Consider the following 21,406-nt stretch of genomic DNA (forward strand, 5'->3'; position numbering starts at 1 on the left):
ACTGCGAGTGCTCACAAATAATCTGAATTGTAGTCTCACCTACGGCGGTCTGTAGAAAAAGCTGCTACTCTTTGAAGACTCAAATTTTAAGATGCACTCTTGTAAATTAATTTGACAAAGTAAACATCAAAGCAACGTAGAAGAATGCAGGAGCCAAGCGGACAAAATGTTAAGTTTGAGCTGTGCTTGCCCTAAGTGATAACAGTATGTGAATACAGTATCTTTAAGAAATATGCTTACTATCAACCGCTCATTTCACATTGCATCATTTACAAACGTACACAAAAGAAGCAGCATATTGTCTAAATGTGGATTTATTGTTGAGGTATGATAGAGCTATGAATATTTTCTCTTTTAGTTTGTACAGCCACGCTACTTCTGTATAAAATCACTGGTGGAATACACTTAAAAAATCTGCCAATTAGGTCGCTTTGGGGATGAACTCAGGAGACGCTACTTACAATCTTCCTCCATGTTTCATTTCACATTTCCCTGGAAGCCTCTCGTTTACCTTTTTCTCCTTCAGACAGGTGTTGTGGCTGCTGTGGCTCATGTGCAACAAGGTGCAGTAAGGCGAATAAAGGATGCTGAGACACAACGTCAGGCTTCTGTCTCGAGCTCCAGCAACACTGGGATTGTAAACATGTTTCCAATATTACCATTCAGATAGGAATTAATCCTGTGAAGACTTAGGATCAGTTATTATTGCTCAGTACTGGTGAACTCCTTTCTTCCTGTTATCGCTCTCGTCAGACAGGTTGTCTCTTCCGGTCCCGTGCGATGAAGAATGTAACGGCCGATGGTGCTAAAGATGAGGTGGAGATGAAGAGGGGGAGGTGAGGGTGAGGGTGATGGTGGAAGCGGGCTGGCTCAAACGAAGGCATGAGGTGGTGGCTCGTCTAGTCGTCCTTCTCCACTATGACCTCCCCGTGAAGCACCCTTCTCCTCTGCCGCAGCATGTGGAAGTAGAGCTGAGGAAACACTGCGGGGATATAAACAGGATAAATCAGTACTTCTCTAATTACTGTTGTTACAGGCAGGGAAAGTCAACAATCTCCAATTAGTGCCTATTATCATCATGATAATCTCAAACAGGGTATGTTAATGATTCATCCTGTTAAGATGTTTAAGGGCTCAGTCAGACTAAATTATCAACTTCACATTTTGAAGTTAACTAACAAACAATTTTTTGAAAATAATCACCCTGTCTCAATGAAAAGCAGGACACCAAGAAGCATTTTTAAAACATGTAAAACTGAATATTATGTTACAATATGTGCAATTCAGTACAACATCTCAAACTATAGCAACAACGTGTTCATTATCAACTTCTTAAAGGAACAGTGTGCAACATTTCGTGGGATCTATTAGCAGAAATGGAATATAATATTCATAACTATGTTTTCATAATCACCTGAAACTAAGAATTTTTGTGTTTTCATTAGCTTAGAATGAGCCCTTCATATCTACATAGGGAGCGGGTCCTCTTCACTGAGTCCGCCATGTAGCTCCGCCATGTTTCTACGGTAGCCCAGAACAGGTAACGTGATAACGTGAGCCGCAGAGTCTAAAACCGTGGTACTGCCAGCCGCCGTCTGACTTCTGTTGCTCTTAAAGTAGTGTTATTATGGTATGGCGTTACCACGGTTTTGCACTCGGCGGCTCACGTTACCGCAGTCTTGGAGTGAGCAGAGGGGTGCTCAATTGGTTGCAATCTGCAACCACACCACTAGATGGCTCCAAATCCTACACACTGTACCTTTTTAAAGTAGTATTCTCTGCATTCATGTTGTGCTGTATAGGATTATACAGTTATGTTATGATATATGTAGCATTTTAAACATAATTTGTGACTTCCTGGAGTCTTGTCGCCACCCTGGAGTTGCCAGGCAACCAAATGAGACTCCAGGAAGTCACTGTACAGATTAAACAAACAAGATATAGCGTGTTAATTAAGGAGCTTTAGAGGTGCTGGTAGGTGGATTTTGTTACCTGTGGACAGAGCCAGGCTAGCTGTTTCCCTGTCTTTACGCTAAGCTGAGCTATCCCTCTCCTGAATCCTCATCTATCTGGGGTCATCCTCCTCTACATGTTTTATCATAACGTGCAGTGTGAGAGTAGAAAATGCTCCTTACGTGGGATGTAGGACAACATGAAGATGATGAGGCAGTAGTAGTAGTCGAACGACACGTTATACTTGTTGGGGAGCCTCATTGAGTACATTCCAGATCTGCGTACGAATGGCAGACCGGCGTAAATGGTCAGCAGTTCTCCGAAGACTCCCAGGGGGTACAAGATGATGAAGAGGTTGTATCTAAGGAGGAAACGATGTACACGGTCACACACCTGCAACAAAACCCTCCCACAGTTAAAGTTTGCGGATGTTAAAACACTCACATGCTTAGATGTCGACCCACACACTCAAACAATCAATGCATGCTCCCTAAAATCTTCTTTTAAAGAGGACCTATTATGTGTTACTTAGTGACATCACCACGTTACAGAAGAAAAGGCGGGACTTCAATCAAGGTGTTTCAGGCAGTCCAGGAGCAGTGTTTCTGTGGGGGAGAGTAACTCCCTTTGGCGGGGACTTTGGGCTTTGTAACTTTGCAGACCTTTTACATGCACAAAAAACTCTATAACACACTAAAGGAAAGGGAAAAGGCATAATAGGTCCTCTTTAATGTAACCTAATGGAGCAAACCAGATGGTCAAGAAGGATCTCCAGCACTGACGATGGTCAAGCTGAGTATCCCCGGTGAAAAAGGATTTGATTAGTGACAGTTATGTTTTTGATTACTTGGCATACAGATAGGATGATTTGATGAAAACCAGTGTTTGATGGCAATGCTTACAAACATCAATAGTAGTAATAAAGTATCGATCTTTTACTATATAAACTATTAACCTCTTAACAATCCGACGCTCGACGGTCGCTAGTCTGTCTCTCAGAGGTTGTAGCAGCCTTAAAGCTAGAGCGAAGATATCACATGAAACTAGAAAACCTAAGGAATCAATTAGTACCAACCATGTATTGTTAGCCGGTCGGGAAGAACGCTAAATAACGCTCCAAAGTTACGCCAAATTTTGGCGAGGAAAAACTGGCATGGCCATTTTCAAAGGGGTCCCTTGACCTCTGACCTCAAGATATGTGACGGAAAACTCTGAGATGAACAGAGTGAAAACTGTATCTTATTAGATAAATTAAATGTTGACAAACTTCATAATTTGCAGTTGCAAAAAGGTAATAAATCGCAATATATCTTATCGTAATACTCAGCATATCGCATATATAAGATCGTATCGTGACTCAAATATCGTGATATCGTATACTAATAACTTTGTAAACAAATCTGGGAATCAAGACATGGTTCCTCATGAAATCATCTAATTCAGAATAGAGCTGCTCTTTATAAAATCATTCATGATTAACATGGCTTTCTGCTACATCACTTAACATAATTGTGACGTAGCCTGCCTCCCTCTGTAGTACGACATACACGCAATGACTCAGGGGTATAGAGGTCCTGTATTTAGTCGGGACCACAGCAAAGGCTCGGGGAAGTGTCTCGGCGGATGTGAGCGAAATGTTGGGCGAGCATTCCATGACCAAAACAGATGGTCTTAAAAACATGAGCAGCTGAACATGAGCCCCTCTCCTCTCGGGGGCCTGGCGTCTCCTCCGTGCTTAAAGAAAGCCGTAAAGGGTGGGGGGCAGGGCAGAGTCAAGACCCAAAACAAAAGAGTAGCTGGCACAAAACTGACGGGAATATGACACCGAAGTAGCAGAAAAAAATATTCTGTTGAACCTGCGGAGACGGAGCAATGTCTCACCTCGTACTGATGTGATAAACGTCACTACTCTGAGATGAGATAGCCTCTCTCTCTCTCTCTCTCTCTTGGCTGTAAGATGCCAAGCCTGTGTGTTGGACAGCTATCAATGTGTACAGCTGACGTTCCTCCCAGCGACTCCGATTTCAGCTGAGCTACTGTAGCAGAGAGACTGCCACGTCACACAAGTGCTCTTCATACATAGTAGGCCGGCATTATGTCACCCTAGAGCCGAGAAATGTGTTGATCGTCATCACATTTCACTGATCATCAGAACAGTTTTATGTTTTCTGTGCTCATAATTGAGGCCTCGGATTTAAAACAACACTTTTTAGATTGCTAATATTGACAAAAACAATTGTTTTCTTTTTTTACTGTAGGTAAACCATAAATTAACAGAAATGTTAATGTTTTTTTAATTACAGTATATTTTATGTTATTTTACGTATTTATTTAACATTTGCAGTTTTTATAGTGTAGGTATACTATTAAATAACAGAAAGTGTATTTTCACTATATAGTAGATACACCATTAAGTAATATAAAATGTCTTGTTTTTTACGAAAGGTACACAATTAAATTAAAAAATATATTTTTTTTTTTTTTTATGATAGATACACAATTAAATAATATAAAAGTTATTTTTTTTACTATAGATAGACCATTAAATAATATAAAATGTTCTGTTTTTTTACTATGGATATACCATTAAATAACAAAAAAAATTCTGTTTGTTTTACTATAGATACCATTACATATTAGAAAATATTTTATTTTGGGGTTTTTTACGATAAATACACAATTAAATAATATAAAATGTTCTGTTTTTTTTATATAAATTAGATACACAAATAAATAATAGAAAATGTTCTGTTTTTTTACTATAGATACACCATTTAATAATAGAAAATGTTCTGTTTTTTCATGATAGATACATACTAGATATATACTGTGGGCAGAGTGTAAATTAATACAAAATGTCTGTTTTTTAATTATGGTACAAAAAAGTCCGGGTAATGAGCTGCCAGTACTTTTTCTGTTATTTTACGTCTTTTTTGCTTAAAGTGATCCTTATCAGAAATTATGCTTTTTTTGTTTGTTTGTTAGAGCAAATTACAGAATACATTTATAGTTAAATCATTTTTTTTAATAATTGATAAAACATCTAAATAAGCCCTAAAATGATTAAATGTCTTCTGTAACTTCTGCATCATTAGCAGTTAGTTCAGCCACTATTGACGAGAGAATGGCGAAAGAGGTGCTAATCAATAAACACACACATGCTTCTCCTCTGTGTGTGAGCCAGGCGATACTTAAGACACACACAAGGCTGCACTACTTCCTGATGTAAAGCCCGTCTAGGCCCGGCGGGGAAGGGAAGCATGCCAAGGTGAAATCGCCAGATCAGACATGCTTAGACAACAATGTCCGACACAGTAAATGACAGTTCAATGACACGGCCACGAGGGGTTAACGGCGACTCCACCTGGCCCATTTGATGAAGTACGGCAGGTGGTGGAGCAGGTTGAATGTGTAGTAGGAATATCTGGTAATCTCTGTCATCGTCCACACAACCAGGAATAGGATTACGCTTTCTTCATTCTGGATCTTCATTTAAAAATCAGAGCAAAACATATGCAGGCAGATATACAAAGGAAAGAGAAAACAAAATGTATGGATTTTTCCTCAATGTGGCCCTAACAATCCGTCGTAGTATTGTTTTTTCTCACAGTAAAGAAAATAAGTAAACATGCAGTATGTAATTTCTACAACTAGGCGGTTCTCAATCAAAACAATAACGAAAGGAGTAGTTTGATGACGTCGTGAAGTAGCGTGGGATCATAGGAGTTGGCGTCTTCACCATCGCCGATGTTCACGGACGAGGTAATGTATAAAAGTTTTATTCAGGTTATGTAATTTCGTTCTAATGAAATAACCGCAAGTAACGTAACGCTAACTCGCTAACTTACCATTAGATGAGTCGACTGCCCAGACAGCTAATGTTACTGTAACGTTAAACAATCATACTAAAAATGACTTTATGAGTGCGTTGAACGTTGTTGTAACGTTGTAACGTTACCGTACACATTAGCTTGGTTCTTATTTTATTTTTTTTATTTTAATTTGATTCGATTTAATTTAATTTAATTTAATTTTATTTATTTATTTATTTATGTATTTATTTATTATTAATAATAACAATAATATAATTATAAATAATTATTATTTATTATTTTATTATTAAGAATTGCGCTATTCTTCATTGGTTTGTACAACTAAATAAAAGCCCACAGTAGCAGCAGCAGAGTCTGTGATAGTTACCTGTCTGATGCTGTTGGTGATGAACCAAACTATGAAAATCCGTGAAGACACTTGCACCCCGGTTACAATCACAGAAGTCCTCACAATCCCTGCAGCAGAACATGAAGAAAGAGAAAAAACAACAGTTTACAGCTGCAGAGATGTCGGCCGTTTCCATTTTAACATAAATCATAATCCAAAATCGTCACATACCGATGGCACAATGTCCCACCTGTAAGACAACGTACATAAAAATCAGTTCATTTCCTCTCATCTACCTTATTTAAAGTCACTGTACAGACAGTATTTTATCAGGTCATGTTCTTACCTCAACTAATGCAAAGGTCTGGAAAAACTTGAGCGTCCTTGCTATACTTCTGTACAGACCCTTGCGTGTGCCTTTCTGGATGTAGAAGCGCATCATCGCCATCGCCAAAACCAGCCACCTGCAGAAACAATAACAACAAATATTACATAATGACACCACTGAGTGTGAGATGGATGGGGTAAGAACTTGCCCATAGTTTCCTAATCCCAGTATTGATAGAAGATAATCTGGAAAGTGTCTCTAATGATGAAAATCATGTTATTAAGCTCTGCATGTACTTGTGCTCTGTGTATTTATTGACACGGCAAACGCTCATTTATTTGAAACCCTAAACCTGCATCTTCTCCCAGCTCTGTTACATACTCTTTTCTACTGTATATAGCCTTTAGTCTTAGCCAAAACATCTAAATCATATTCCCACACATGCGTATATTATTGCTTCAGTTAGGAGACTAAAGAACAGCAGAAGAATAGATTGTTTTTCATTTAAATGTCTGGAAGAGCTCCGTAATAAATTGTCAAATCATATTTTAGTTGCTCTGTGTGAGTAGATATAAATGTAACTGATTGTATTAAATGTGCATATCGTCTCATATCGACCGCAGGCCCCTGAATTGAATCATATTGAAATTGTATCTTGGCAGACTTTGTGATATCAGCAAATATCGTATCGTTGTCAAAAGAATCAATATAATATTGCATCAACACCACCTGAGGACATTTTTATCTGGCTGATCCTGTGCTTCCTCATAGTGTAAATTGCAAAAGATGCAACGTTAGAGCGGCACCAAACTTGTGATTGTCCTTCAGTGACAGTAGAAGTTTGCTGGTGAGGGATTGACATGCTAATGAACAGGACGATTAGAGACTCAGACAGAATGTTTCAACTCTACTACTTTCGTCAAAAGAACGACATTTGAACAGACGTCATTACTCAGAAAATGTGCATCTACTACAGCTGGAACGTAACAAAGAGCACCAAAAGTTAAGTCTCCATTAGTTCTTTGCGATATGAATCTTGTTGTCATGTCTGCTTCAAAATGATTCTTGCACAAATTGTATTTACATTTTCACAGTCCAATATTTACGGCTTCTGTAAAATATTAGCACATTAACACCTTCCCAAAAATGAGTCCTAAAATGCTCCTTTATGACAAACATGTCAACAGTAGCCAACTCTTCATATAAGACAATGCAAAAACTATATTCCTTTACTAAAATATCCTCGAAAAAACTAAACTGCTCTTCATCCTTTAAACAAATCATCACGTCGTCTCCCTTTCTGAACTCAGCAACATACAAACACAATCAAACTGAGGCTGAACAGGAGGAGGAGACTCCTTTATAATCGACTATAACCAGGGAAAGTTTGTCTCAAAGAACTGTTATCAGGATCAATGGTATTAATAACTTAAAGGGTTAATATTAAGGCTTGATTGGACACAGGGCTGCAAGTCATTGATTCATCTGCTGATTATTTTTTCTCGATTAATCATTTTTACCTTAAAATATTACAAAAACGTTTAAATAAAATATGCCTATTATACTTTCTTTTATTTGTAAAATCTGTTGAAGGAACGCCAAGTTCTGGTCACATGACCGGAGCGCAGCCAATAGGAATGCTCTCTCAATGAAATGACCTGTGATTGGTCAAAGTCTCCCGTAACGGGCTAGATTTTCTAAAGCCTGAAAACAGAGCCATGATGAGGTGCAGAAGTCTAGTTTTCTCTCAGAACACTTGAATTACAATATGCTGAAAGGTTATTATGGACTTTTTGCCCAATGATGCTAAAAATATCCTGCCTACTGCCACTTTAATGATAGTATGTTTGTATGACTGGAAAAGTATTCATCCCTACATGTGTTGATGTACCTTACCAATTAGAGCTGCAACAATTAATCGATTAGTTGTCAGCTATCAAATTAATCGGCAACTATTTTGATAATCAATTAATTGGTTTGAGTAATTTTTTAAGAAAAAAAAGTCTGAATTCTCTGATTCTAGCTTCTTAAATGTTAATATTTTCTGGTTTCTTTACTCCTCTATGACAGTAAACTGAATATCTTTGAGTTGTGGACAGAACAAGACATTTGAGGACGTCATCTTGGGCTTATGGAAACACTGATCAACATTATTCAACATTTTATAGACCAAACAACTAATTGATTAATCGACAATGAAAATAATCATTAGTTGCAGCCCTATTACCAATGTTGTAATAAAGTAATGTATGCCTTAATGGCAGTGTTGGACATTTAGTACTGTACTTAAGTACACATTTGAGGTACTTGTACTTTACTGAAGTATTTCCATATATTCCACTACAATTCAGAGGGAAATAGTGTTATCTGACTTTACAAATTTAGATTTTTTTGCACACAAAACATACAAAAAGCCTTTAAAACATGATGTTTTGCTATAAATTGAACTCCCCAACAGTTTACACAGCTGATAATGATGATGATCATAACAAATAATCCTTTACAAATGAGCTCTACCTCAACCAAATACAAAAGTAAAATCTAGTTTTTACATTAATGCATGAGTAATAATAATCTAATAATACTATATATAATAGAAGCTATAACAGTCACATGGCCATTGTTTCTGCATTGAGTACTTTAACTTTTAATACTTTACTATATGTTAGTACATTCCTGGTACTGTTACATAAATATCATTTTGAATGCAGGACTTTTACTTGTAAACTGGAGGCATGTTATAGTCATTATTGATCCAGTGGGTGCCACTGATCAGCTGTTTAATAGGCCTAATCATAACTGAAGTGACATGACAAGCATCTGTTTGTTCATCCAGTCTATAAACACCACACAAAACGCTCTGTTTGCAAAATCACAAATGTTATGTTGTTATTAAAAAATCTGCCTATTGAGCATTTGAGTGTCCCAGACAGACCCTGAGCTCCAGTGTCAGCTCTCTCCGGCTATACTTATCACTGTGTGACTGTGGGACTGACTGAGCTGTTGCAGGGCCTTGGCTCTGACACCATGCAACTCAGCCCTATTTGGACACAACGCCAGCCTGTCACTTCAACCACCAAACACCATTCATTCATTTTCCTCACACTCACACAAATATCCTGGCCCCCTTTATATTTATGTTAAATATCAAAATGAATCACAAAAGTTTTCCCCCAAACTCTTCGTGAGCTGCTATATTGAGCAGGCACATTGGCACAGAGACGCACACAGAACTATAAACAGCAACACAGGGGTTTTTAGGGAGCGGCTATAACTTATTAGAGGGGGTTTCTTATTATAGAGGGGTTTATTATTCTTATTATGACGCACGTACCCGGCGGTCATAGCGATGTTGTAGAAGGTGAGCCATGCGGTGGCGAGGGCGCTTTTGGTTCTTCTCTTGTTGTTGTTTTCCTTCTCCTCCACCGAGCCGTCCTCCTCGCTGGACGCCATGGTACCGGGGGCAGGCTGGGCAAGTCAGGAAGGAAGGGAGCTGACAGCTGGGTGAGGGGAGGAGGAGGAGGAGCAGAGGGGTCATCCATCACCTCTCTCTCTCTCTCTCTCTCTCTAGAGGGACTAGTGTGTGGCCTGCTGGTGGTTCCAGAGACTGTTATTATTATTATAGTGATGAAAATACAAAGATTTATCATTTGTAGTTTTTATACTGAAAAAAAATCGTAGTTTGATAATAAAGTCAGAAGTTTACGAGAAAAAAGTCGTAGTATTATGAAAATAAAGTCATAATATTATAAAGTAGTAATTTTACGTGTTATTTTCTTTTTTTCTTGTTAAGTTTTGAGTTTATTCTCGTAATATTACGACTTTTTTCTCGTAGAGTTATGACTTTATTCTCGTAATATTACGACTTTTTTCTTGTAATATTATGACTTTATTCTCGTAATATTATGACTTTTTTCTTGTAAAGTTAGGACTTTATTCTCGTAATATTACGACTTTTTTTCTCGTAAAGTCATGACTTTATTCTCGTAATATTACTACTTTTTTTCTCGTTATATTACGACTTTTTTTCTCGTAATATTATGACTTTATTCTCGTAATATTACGACTTTTTTCTTGTAAAGTTATGACTTTATTCTCGTAATATTACGACTTTTTTTCTTGTAAAGTTATGACTTTATTCTCGTAATATTACGACTTTTTTCTTGTAATATTATGACTTTATTCTCGTAATATTATGACTTTTTTCTTGTAAAGTTAGGACTTTATTCTCGTAATATTACGACTTTTTTTCTTGTAAAGTTATGACTTTATTCTCGTAATATTACGACTTTTTTCTCATAGTATTATGACTTTATTCTCGTAATATTACGACTTTTTTTCTCATAATATTATGACTTTATTCTGTAAATCTCAGATGTTTTTCCCTCAATGTGGCCCTAATACTCAGTCGTACATTTGCTCTTTCGTCCTCACTGCATTAGACTTATATACTATATACTAGACTATAAACTGTGTTACCTTCATCACATTGATCAAATGTTTTGTGGCTCCAGACAGATTATTATTTATTTTTTTTGCCTAAAATGTCTCTTTTGGTAGTAAAGGTTGCTGACCCCTGTTCTGGGCGCTAATGTTGCAATGAAACGAACAACTTTCACATCTTGGCTAATATATAAACTCTTTGGACGCTCACAACGTCAAGTGCGAGTTTTGGTAAAACAACATGCCCATATTTGGTGACGTTACCCCTGCTGCAATTTGATTGGTTGCTTGCCAAGCACTGCTGTCGTCACTTGGGTAGCGAGCTAGCTGTCAGGAGTTAACGGCGGTGAACGATGTGGATTATCTTCTACAGCACACATTTAAAAGTCTGTCTTTTGAAGAAACAACTTGAGATTAAACACCTCGGTGCTCACCAGCTGCGGGGTATTGTCATAAACCAATTTTCGGGTAAATAATAATCGCATTTAACGTCGAGTTAAAGTCCAGGATTAAAACAAACTGGCTAACTGCTAACGTTAGCTTGTCAGTGAAGAGGTGCTTCCGGTGTCGTGGTGTGGCATGGTCACACATCCGCAACATTTGCATTGAGTGGACTTCAACTTTGGTGAACTTTTACTGACGAAGTCACCTCATCCAATAGCAAAAAAAGTGTGTGTGGTTGACCCCACTTAGCACCGGCCACATTCAGCACGAATGTCTCTTCATTCATTTGTATTAGTGCATGTGTGACCGTGCCCAAACACCTCTTCCTATCATACAAGGAGCAGCAAACTCTGGATGTTCAAGATAATACTGAGGAGGTAATGGCATTTTTTGGGGGCGACATTGTGATTTCTCCTTCTGCAAATGAGTAAGTGTCCAAGTTATTTATTCATACCTAATGTAATTTTCCTATGTTTTAATTTTTTTCTCAGCTAGAATGATTAACTTGTGATTTGTGCACTTTGATATTTTGTATAGCATTACAACTATATAGGCTGTAATAAAGAATGATATTGATTAACTGTCAGAATAACTGAGTTATTTTATAATCTAGTAGTTAAGATCAGAGGCACATATGTTGATGGATTATCACAAACATTCAGTATATGTCAAAGTTTAGTCAGGATACTGTTTTGAAACTTTTTTTTTTAATGGTAGCACATAATGTCATCTGTTATCTTCCTGGGTCAAAATTGACCTGAACTGGTGTTTTATAAGGCATAAAGTATTATCACCTAATTCTGTGTTACACCTTTTTAGCCAACCTCATTCCAACTCATTACCACGTTTTACACAATTTATGGTCAATAGACCTTATTTACATAAAATTCTACCACTTTATTTTTGAGATATTATGATCACAGACTAGTATACATTAGCCAGGATATCCACAGGTCAGAATTGACTGATGCAATTAAAGTAGACCTACTTTATTGATAAAAATCTTTGTTTACACTCTGGCTCAGCTAAGTGTCAGTTCAGTAATGCAAATGACCACGCTACTTTGAAAATAAATGCAATAAACAGCATATTGGATATTCTTTATGGCTTTGGAAGTTGTGCTTGGACTTGGATACAATTACCAGACTAAGGTGTCTGACTGAGGAAAGGGTGAGTAGATAATGCTTTTTTGAAAATGTATGTTTTGAATCAGTGTTTTTAAACCACTGATGTGTTTCTAGTATTTGTTACATCATTTTGCAGCTGACATTTTACAGTTATCACATTTTGCCACTAGATGGCGATGTATGAATACAAGAAAAGCCACAAGGGCCTTAGTGACTTATGTTTGCTGGTTCAGATAGATTACAGTATATGGTATAACTAATGCACAGCTACATGCATTTTAGATGCTCAAAATAGTTTGGGTCATCTATTATGTGTAGCTGATTGATAAAACAGGATTTTATCTATAAAAGCACAGATATGATGTGTCGTTTTCAAGGCTAAATCATGCCACTGAGATGTCTGTAGTACATACAGTACATATCCTTCAGGGTGCAGAGTTAGACAAGCCTTTGTTTATTACCCTGTATATAAAGAGAGTAAAGGGCTGGTCACATCACCGTCACACCGAGGTACACAATACCTAGTGCAGTGTAAGCAGTTGGGAGAGCAGAGAGCCAGGGCTGTGGTGTGTGGAAAATGCTAGTGGAGGCAGACAATGCACTGGTCCGAGGCCTGACCAGCCCTCGGAGGGACAGGGGTCGCCTCACTGCGACAACAGCCCCCGTCTCCCTCCCTTCTTTTTCTTTTTATGAGCTCCACAGCATGGGCTCGGGGAGGACGCTGAAGTTCGCCCTGTGCGAGGTGCTGCAGTTTGCGGGCCTGTGCGTGCCGCTCTTCATCGTCATGCAGAGGTTCGCCGTCATCGTAGCATTGGTCAAAACATCGGCGCAGCCCCCCGGAGACGGCAGCACGGCCTACTGGTTGATCGTGGCCTCCTCCATTGCCTACGTCACCTCCACCGCCCTGCTGGTCTGGGTACCCATGAAGTATATGGTCTTCGTGAAGAAGAAATTTCTCATTGGGAGGAAGAAGTGGTGAGTTACTCCTGCTTTTGTCCCGCTGTCAGGGGCTCCAGAGGTTCGTAGCTGTGTAGGAGTAGCAGCTGGGACCGCAGCGCAGCACTGACTGAGACCAGACCAGCTGGTTTGTCTGTGGCTAGTGAATACCATGAGCTAGCAAGTCCTGCAACTACCTTTGTGTTCCTTCCTTACTTCTTTCCCTTCCTTTGTCTTTGTACCAGGAGGCCTGTGGCCCTCGTATATGTGATCCTGTCCACATTACCCTGCTTTGCCTTTCTCATCGCCAGCTCTGAGGTACAACATGTTGTGGAGTGTTTGTTTCATTTGTTTTATTACATCAGTTTATCTGTACTCTGATCATGAACTTTGACGCTTAAGGCCCAGACACACCAACCCGATATCAAAGAACTAGCGGCGACAAAGGTCACCAGTTGCGTCGCCTCACGTCGCCTTTGTCTTGGCCACAAAGTTGCACTCGAACACACCGCAAAGACTACAGCCGACGGCCAACTACCACGTACATTCTGCGACTGTCTGAGATGAAAAAACTCTCCCTACCAGCAGGTCGTGGTAGTCTGCATTCGTCATTCAAAAAGGGAAACCGGAAGATCGAGGACGGCGAATATAAAAGCGAAAAGAGCCTTCTGTGTTTTTCCTCTTGACTTTACTCGTTGGCTTGCTTTCCTCACTTCCTTTTTTCTTCTTGTGAACTGATTCTTTTAAGCTGAACTGCCAATCAGAGTTATTTTTCTCAGCGATGGGCGCCAGCGCTGATTCAACATGCTGAATCGGCTGAAAAAGCTAAAAAAAACTCAGACACTGGCAGACTAGAGCTGACGGGAAGGGACACACCGGAAAAAACTAGTCCGACCGACGCTCACCAACGGCCCCAAATTGTCCAACGTCCGACCATCGGCTTGGCGTGTCATGGCCTTTATGTTGCCATATTTGTAACAAGAGTCTGAAATTGTAGATCCTTTGTAGTTATTTTGGATGATTGTGTTTATCATCCAAAGAAGCTTGTTGTAAACTTAGAAAAATACTCGCCACAGCTTTACATTTGGGACCAAAATTTAGTGGAATCACAGTGTGAGGCATCTGCGAGTGGAATAAAGGTGATGATTTGTGAGGAACCATTTGGTTCTCAGGGGACGAATATGGATAAGGAGCTACTGATAAGCAGCTTGGTTCCTCTTCCTGTCCAAGCTGCCCTTGTCAAATCATCTGTCCATGAGGCACATTTTCACTTCCTCGCTGGCTGCAGCCCAGCTCCTATTTGCTGTTTTACGTGGCCCTTTCTAGAGCCCAAGCTGACCTTTTGGCCCATGCTTATCTGGTGTCTTTTACATAAGTGCAATAAATTCTGCTAAGATGACCAGCTTGTCTGCTTTGTTCTGTGTCCTGTCAGTATGAAGTCCTGACTCAGGCAAATACCAGCGCTGCAAGTGATTTAACCCACAAACCCAGCGCTAGAGGAGTCAGACATGTAAACGCTTGGTGCAAAGGTGCTTTATTGTTGAGATGTGTTCTATATTGATTGTAAGTGAGTAATTAATTTGATTAAATGTTCTAGTATGTTCCAGCTAATGATTTTCTGGCTGTTTGCCCAGGTTCAGATAAATAACAACATGAAACATGATACGTTCACGGAGCTCCCTGTATCACTAGTCCTCTTCTCTCTCATCTGTATTGACATTGTGGAGAGGATACGCTACTGCAGACTGACCGGCCAGGGTGAGCGCTGCTCTCTCAACACATTACACAAATCCCTCACCGAGTGCTTTAGATCCTGAACTTTCCCCTGCCTACTTCTATAGTGACACCTGTCTGGCTTTACTTTAGCTAACAGTTCTTTATTTGATTCATCCAGAACAATTTGAACATTTTATTCTTTGGCTCTGTGCCCGCAGTTGAAAAGTATTGGTGCAACAGAGGAAGCGAGCAGGGCATTGGTTAGCCACTTCTTGTAACACAGTGCTGAACGGGAAAAAACTTGACCAATGTTTTTCTAAAGGGAAGCATTGACATGTTCATGTGGTATTCATTGGAAAAACACAATCCTTTTGAGAATTTTTAATGCTGGACGTCATGAAGTTTTGGCTCCAACTACACAGCAGAGTAATGGTTGCATTTTTATTTCTAATATCTGGTGGCGCCATGTTGTGTCTCTATTATACTGATTTCTCAAAATGTCTTTTTGCACAACTTTGGCCAAAATAGGGCTGCATAATATGACGATATATATCGTCAAAATGATATAAAAATGTCTATCTTATATGTTTTTATATATTGTTTCTATCGCGACATATACGCTAGGCCAGTATTTATTTAATTTTTCTCTATAATTTCACTTAAAACTGTTATGTTAGTTTTGCACTTACGTTTTTAAAATGAGAAAATACTCAGTACTTTTCATTTGTATACAAAAATAGGCTTTACCGTGTGGTTATTTCATATAGACTATTTATTTATTGAATTACCAGAAAACATGCTATATCATGATATATATCGTTAGGTCAATTCATATCTTGATAACAATATATATCATGATATATATATTCCGATATACAGGTGCAGCTCAAAAAATTTGAATATTGCGAAAAAGTTCAATATTCTTCGTCTGTTATTTAAGAAAGTGAAAATTTTATATATTCTAAACTCATTGCACACAAACTAAAATGTTTCAAGCATGTTTTCATTTTAATTTCCATAATTACAGCCTACAGCTCAAAAAAGAAAGAAAAAGGTATCTCAAAATATTAGAATATTTCACAAGATCAATCAAAAAAAGGATTTACAATACAGAAATGTCCAACTTCTGAAAAGTATGTACATTTATTCACTCAATACTTGATATCGAGTGAATAAATGCACAAATAACTGCATCATTGCGACGTGGCATGGAGGCGACCATCCTGTGGCACTGCTGAGGTGTTATTGAAGCCCAGGTTGCTTTGATAGCGGTCTTCAGCTTATCTGTATTGTTGGATGAAGTTTTTCTCATCTTCCTCTTGACAATACCCCGTAGATTCTCGATGGGGTTCAGGTCAGGCGAGTTGGCTGGCCAATCAAGCATAGTAATATCATGGTCAATAAACCAGTTAGCAGTAGTTTTGGCACTGTGGACAGGTGCTAAGTCCTGCTGGAATAGGAAATCGGCATCTCCATAAAGCTCGTCAGCAGACGGAAGCATGAAGTTCTCTAAAATTTCCTGGTAAACGGCTACGTTGACTTTGGACTTGATAAAATACAGTGGACCAACACCAGCAGATGACATGGCACCCCAAATCATCACCGACTGTGGAAAGTTCACACTGGACTTCAAGAAACTTGGATTCTGTACATCTCCACTCTGCCTCCAGACTCTGGGACCTTGATTTCCAAATGAAATGCAAAATTTACTTTCTTCTGAAAAGAGGATTTTGGACCACTGAGCAATGGTCCAGTTCTTCTTCTCCTTAGCCCAGGTAAGATGCTTCTGACGTTTTTCTGGTTCAGGAGTGGCTTGATACTAGGAATGCGACAGTTGTAGCCCGTTTCCTGTAGACGTCTGAGTAGTGGCTCTTGATGCTCTGACTCCAGCATCAGTTCACTCCTTGTGAAGCTCTCCCAACTTCTTGAATCGGCTTTGCTTGACAATCTTCTCGAGGCTGCGGTCCTCCCTGTAGCTTGTGCACCTTTTCCTACCACACTTTTCCCTTCCAGTCAACTTTCCGTGAACATGCTTCGATACAGCACTCTGCGAATAGCCAGCCATTTTGTTCTGTATGAATAGTAATTTACTCAAACTCGAAATTAGATATTCTAATATTATGAGATACCTTTTTCTTTCTTTTTTGAGCTGTAGGCTGTAAATATCGAAATTAAAATGAAAAAAAATGCTTGAAACTTTTAGTTTGCGTGTAATGAGTCTAGAATATATTAAATTTTCACTTTCTTACATAACTGACGAAGAATATTTAACTTTTTCACGATATTCAAATTTTTTGAGCTGCACCTGTACATAACGATATACATCATGATATATATCGTATGAACACCACATGAAGATAAGCAGCATAAGCAAATGTAGTTCTTATATTTGCTTTACTCTGTATAATCTTGACTTTTCTCTCCCCAGCTAATGACGTGGAGAGAGATGCTGACATCCCCTCCACTGTCCTCACACATGTGGAACAGGTAACACCAGTAACACCTATCAGTCCAGCTGTGCCGGGGCCAGCTGTGCCCGGGCAAGCTGGACCAACTCCCATACAACCGGGAGGAAGCCAGCATAATGACAGGAACCAGAACCAGAACGGACCAGGGGCTCGACCAGAGACCAACGGGACAGTCCCGGGGATACCGGGTAATCCTGGGAGACCGTTTAGCATCTCTGGGTTGAGCTCACGATCAGCGAGCAACACAGCGTACCACTTATCTCCGTACGCCTACACGGGTCCACTGAGGTTCCTGTGTGCCAGTGACGCACGAGCTGACGTGTTTGTGGACAGCTTTATATTCTGGATGGACACAGTGGAGATGGTGAGGGTGGCAGGACATCCCCTTGTCTATTACTCAGGCTGGGTGTTCCCCATCTACATCTTCAGCTACCTGTCGTGCCTGCGTGTGGTGGTCATGCCCCACAGCCCCCTGCTTTCCTCGCTAGGAGTGGCCGTGCAAGACTTCCCCTTCTTCTTTGTGCGTGTCGGCCTCATTGCTTTCTTCGGCTTCGTCACACCGATCCTCTATCTGATGAAGAACCTGCTGGTCTGCCTGGCCTTCGTCTATTTCAACTTCATGACCAGGCTGAGGGTCTTCAACACAGAGAGGATGTTCTTTTGAGACCAGCACGTCAAGCAAAGACATTAAAACATACAGTAGGAGCAACAGAGTGGTGCAGGAATGAGTCCTAAAACCCAGAAATGAGTTAGCATTTTAGCACTTCTGGTTCCCTCATCTGGACATCAATGTTTTTTTTGAATGTTTTTTTTAGTTAGATGCCTGAAATAAGGTCTGTGGTTAACTCAAGCTGAAGAGATTTTAACGTTTTGTTCTACGACATAAAATACATGCCTCCGAAGCTTCGGTGAAAAATATTTAAATGTATTCGAAGCTTCGAGGCGTGGCGCAGCGCAGCAGGCTGACATGTTCTTCTGTCTGTCCGTCTCCATCTCCCTAACTAATAATAATTCATGTTGAATATCAATAATGAATGATGTTGTGGGATTATTCCTTATTTCATGGGCTATTTTAGGATTTATACATTATTATTGGATACTTGTACAGTATATAAAAAAAAACAAAGCATTCAAATATTGATTTGGAGGTTGATTACCATGGCAACGGTCGTAGCACCGAAGCATTCGGGTCAGCCCTAGATCGTGGTGTAGTTCGTTTATAGCCTAACGTTAGCTTTTTATTTCTGCCGATTGCATTTACGCTTCAAATATGATAAAGTGGTGTTCATGTGTGAAGATTATCTTACGGAACAAAACTTGTCAGTATCATAAAACATTTGTTTGCCACACAGAGTTTATTTTCTGCAATAATCCAAAACCCAATGGAAAAATCCCATTGGCTTTTTGTCGAGGGAACCACGGCGATGCTAACTTCCGGGTTGGCATACAAAAATACATCATCCCTGCAGCGCTCTATAGGTTGGTACAATCAGGATGCTAGGATTCAGGAGGTGGTTGCTCCAGTTCTTAGGAAGAACTTTAGGCACAATTTAAGTAATAGTATGAATTTGCGATATTTTGTTAAAATGCATGATGGTACTTTTCACAGACCAAAAGGGAGCTCTTAGGCAATGTTTTCCCATAAAGGACATTAAGTGTCAAATGACAGTTGTTATGTATTATTTACCTTTCATGTTCAAACATACTTTTTTTACCCCTCAAAACCCCTCACCCTCACCAAGCATGGCACTTTGGGAATGTACCTGTCATATATGTTATTTGAGAGTTTATAGCAGATTTTTTTTCGACCATCATAAAGTGCAGTGATCATGTAAAAGCTTAAATCCATGTTGTTTATATTAGGTTTCCTTTGCCAAGTTATATTCACAAAAGAAAAACAAAGTGTGAGTTTGTATCATTGATACATATATATTTTTTGTTAAGATTAATAAAGAAAATCATTCAAATATACATTTCAAGTTTGGGTAGTGTGATTTATCATGTATGCAGAATGTTTTTGACCTTCATTCAAACGTTTTATACTGAAATGTATCGCATTTCTTTCCAATCACTGTCCAAGAGACCAGGTTTACTGTCATTATTCTGCAAAACATTCTCATCACGTCTTTACTTTAGCTAACAGTTCTTTATTTGATACATCCAGAACAATTTGAACTTCTTATTCTTTGGCTCTCAGCCCACAGTTGAAAAGTATTGGTGCAAGAGAGGAAATGAGAAGGGCATCGGTTAGCCATTTCTTGTAACACAGTGCTGAATGGGCAAAACTAAAGAGGAATTGACGTGTATCGCCGTTCATGTGGTATTCATTGGAAAAACCCATCCTTTTGAGAATTTTGAATGTCAGCTGTGTCATGAAGTTTTGGCTCCAACTACACTGCAGATTAATGGTTGCATTTTTATTTATAATATCTGGTGGCGCAATGTTGTGTTTCTATTATACTGATTTCTCAAAATGTCTTTTTGCTTAACTTTGGTCAAAATAGTCTGGGCGATATGACGATACATATCGTCAAAATGATATAAAAATGGCTATTGTATATGTTTTTCTATATTGTTTCTATCAATATACGCTAGGCCAGTATTTCTTTCTTTTTTTCTCTTTAATTTCACTTAAAACTGTTATGTACATTTCACACTCAAGTTCTTAAAATGAGGAAATACTCAGTACTTTTCATTTGTAAACAAAAATAGGCTTTTCCATGTGGTTATTTCATATAGACTATTTATTTATTGAATTACCAGAAAACATGCTGTATCATGATATATATCGTTATCGATATAGGTCAATTCATATCTCGATAACGATATATATCATGATATATATTCAAATATACATAACAACATACCGTATATCATGATATGAATTGAATGAATGATATGAATTGACCTACTGTATATCGTGATGGAAGATTTTGGCCGTATCGCCCTAGGCCAAAACAGTATTCAAAATAAAATCATGCTGAACATTATGATTCTTGTCATGTTTGGTTCATTTTCAAAAAAACAACCGTATGAACACCACATGAAGATAAGCAGCATAAGCAAATGTAGTTCTTATATTTGCTCTACTCCCCTCCACTGTCCTCACACATGTGGAACAGGTGACACCAGTAACACCTATCAGTCCAGCTGTGCCCGGGCAAGCTGGACCGACTCCCATGCCACTGGGAGGAAGCCAACTCAATGACAGGAACCAGAACGGAGCAGGGGCTCGACCAGAGACCAACGGGACAGTCCCGGGGATACCGGGTAATCCTGGGAGACTGTTTAGAACCTCTGGGTTGAGCTCACGATCAGCGAGCACCACGGCGTAACGCATATCTCCGTACGCCTACACGGGTCCACTGAGGTTCCTGTGTGCCAGCGACGCATGAGCGGACGTGTTTGTGCACAGCTTGTAGTGTTAGATTCTCCTACATCGTTGTGTCCATTTAAAGGACAGGTATTTCACCGATACTTGTCTGCATCCCATTTGTCTGCACCATTGGGCATCCCTGCAGACAGTATTAGGCCACAGTGGTCAGATCTCCACTCACTTCCCCCTATAGGAAGCAGGATTTCCTCCTGTCCTCTCTTTCTACTGACTTGTATCATCACTGCACTCCTCACCCGAAGCCCCCGCGGACCTCCTGGGCGCTACTATCCCACGAAAACCCTCACATCAGCAAAGTGCTTCAAACCTCATTTAATCCTCATTCACTCTGGCTCGGTTATTGTGAAACTGGCACATTCCGGATCAGATGTGAATCTTCTGAAACGTCTTCAAAGCCCGTCTTGCTGAATGACATCTGCTCTCGGGCACAGATTTA

The 21,406-nt window shown here is 39.3% G+C and overlaps 2 protein-coding genes across 4 annotated transcripts; one reads left to right on the plus strand and one right to left on the minus strand.

The window, feature by feature from the left end:
* Positions 1 to 296: 296 nt before the first annotated feature.
* hacd1 (3-hydroxyacyl-CoA dehydratase 1) lies at positions 297 to 9,935 on the minus strand. The gene is made up of 7 exons (XM_074621467.1): positions 9,777 to 9,935; positions 6,461 to 6,578; positions 6,346 to 6,364; positions 6,154 to 6,242; positions 5,318 to 5,439; positions 2,136 to 2,314; positions 297 to 982 (listed from the first exon to the last, which is right to left on the minus strand). The coding sequence occupies exons 1-7, from the start codon at positions 9,893 to 9,895 to the stop codon at positions 900 to 902; spliced, it is 729 nt and encodes a 242-aa protein (XP_074477568.1). The 5' UTR covers positions 9,896 to 9,935; the 3' UTR covers positions 297 to 899.
* Positions 9,936 to 11,196: 1,261 nt separating this feature from the next.
* Positions 11,197 to 20,566, plus strand: LOC141759696 (transmembrane protein 236). 3 transcript variants are annotated; one of them, XM_074621982.1, is made up of 6 exons: positions 11,197 to 11,510; positions 11,625 to 11,756; positions 12,446 to 13,431; positions 13,638 to 13,710; positions 15,027 to 15,150; positions 17,537 to 20,566. In XM_074621982.1, exons 3-6 carry the CDS (start codon positions 13,034 to 13,036, stop codon positions 18,238 to 18,240), a joined length of 1,299 nt encoding a protein of 432 aa, XP_074478083.1. In that variant the 5' UTR covers positions 11,197 to 11,510; positions 11,625 to 11,756; positions 12,446 to 13,033; the 3' UTR covers positions 18,241 to 20,566. The 3 variants fall into 3 exon arrangements, with proteins under 3 accessions (XP_074478083.1, XP_074478084.1, XP_074478082.1); XM_074621983.1 differs by having other exon boundaries at positions 11,668 to 11,756; XM_074621981.1 differs by having other exon boundaries at positions 11,625 to 13,431.
* Positions 20,567 to 21,406: the final 840 nt, after the last annotated feature.

The sequence above is a fragment of the Sebastes fasciatus genome, chromosome 21 (assembly GCF_043250625.1).
Source record: "Sebastes fasciatus isolate fSebFas1 chromosome 21, fSebFas1.pri, whole genome shotgun sequence".
NCBI classification, from domain to species: Eukaryota; Metazoa; Chordata; class Actinopteri; order Perciformes; family Sebastidae; genus Sebastes; species Sebastes fasciatus.

Excerpts from the sequence above, each read along its gene's own strand:
- hacd1 (XM_074621467.1), bottom strand. The coding sequence starts at position 9,895 with ATGGCGTCCAGCGAGGAGGACGGCTCGGTGGAGGAGAAGGAAAACAAC. Across the intron at positions 5,440-6,153 it reads TCACCAACAGCATCAGACAG|ATCCAGAATGAAGAAAGCGT; the intron begins GTAACTATCACA and ends TTTTAAATGAAG. Across the intron at positions 2,315-5,317 it reads TACTTCATCAAATGGGCCAG|ATACAACCTCTTCATCATCT; the intron begins GTGGAGTCGCCG and ends TTTCCTCCTTAG.
- LOC141759696 (XM_074621981.1), top strand. The coding sequence starts at position 13,034 with ATGCTAGTGGAGGCAGACAATGCACTGGTCCGAGGCCTGACCAGCCCT. Across the intron at positions 13,432-13,637 it reads CTCATTGGGAGGAAGAAGTG|GAGGCCTGTGGCCCTCGTAT; the intron begins GTGAGTTACTCC and ends TCTTTGTACCAG. Across the intron at positions 13,711-15,026 it reads TTCTCATCGCCAGCTCTGAG|GTTCAGATAAATAACAACAT; the intron begins GTACAACATGTT and ends CTGTTTGCCCAG.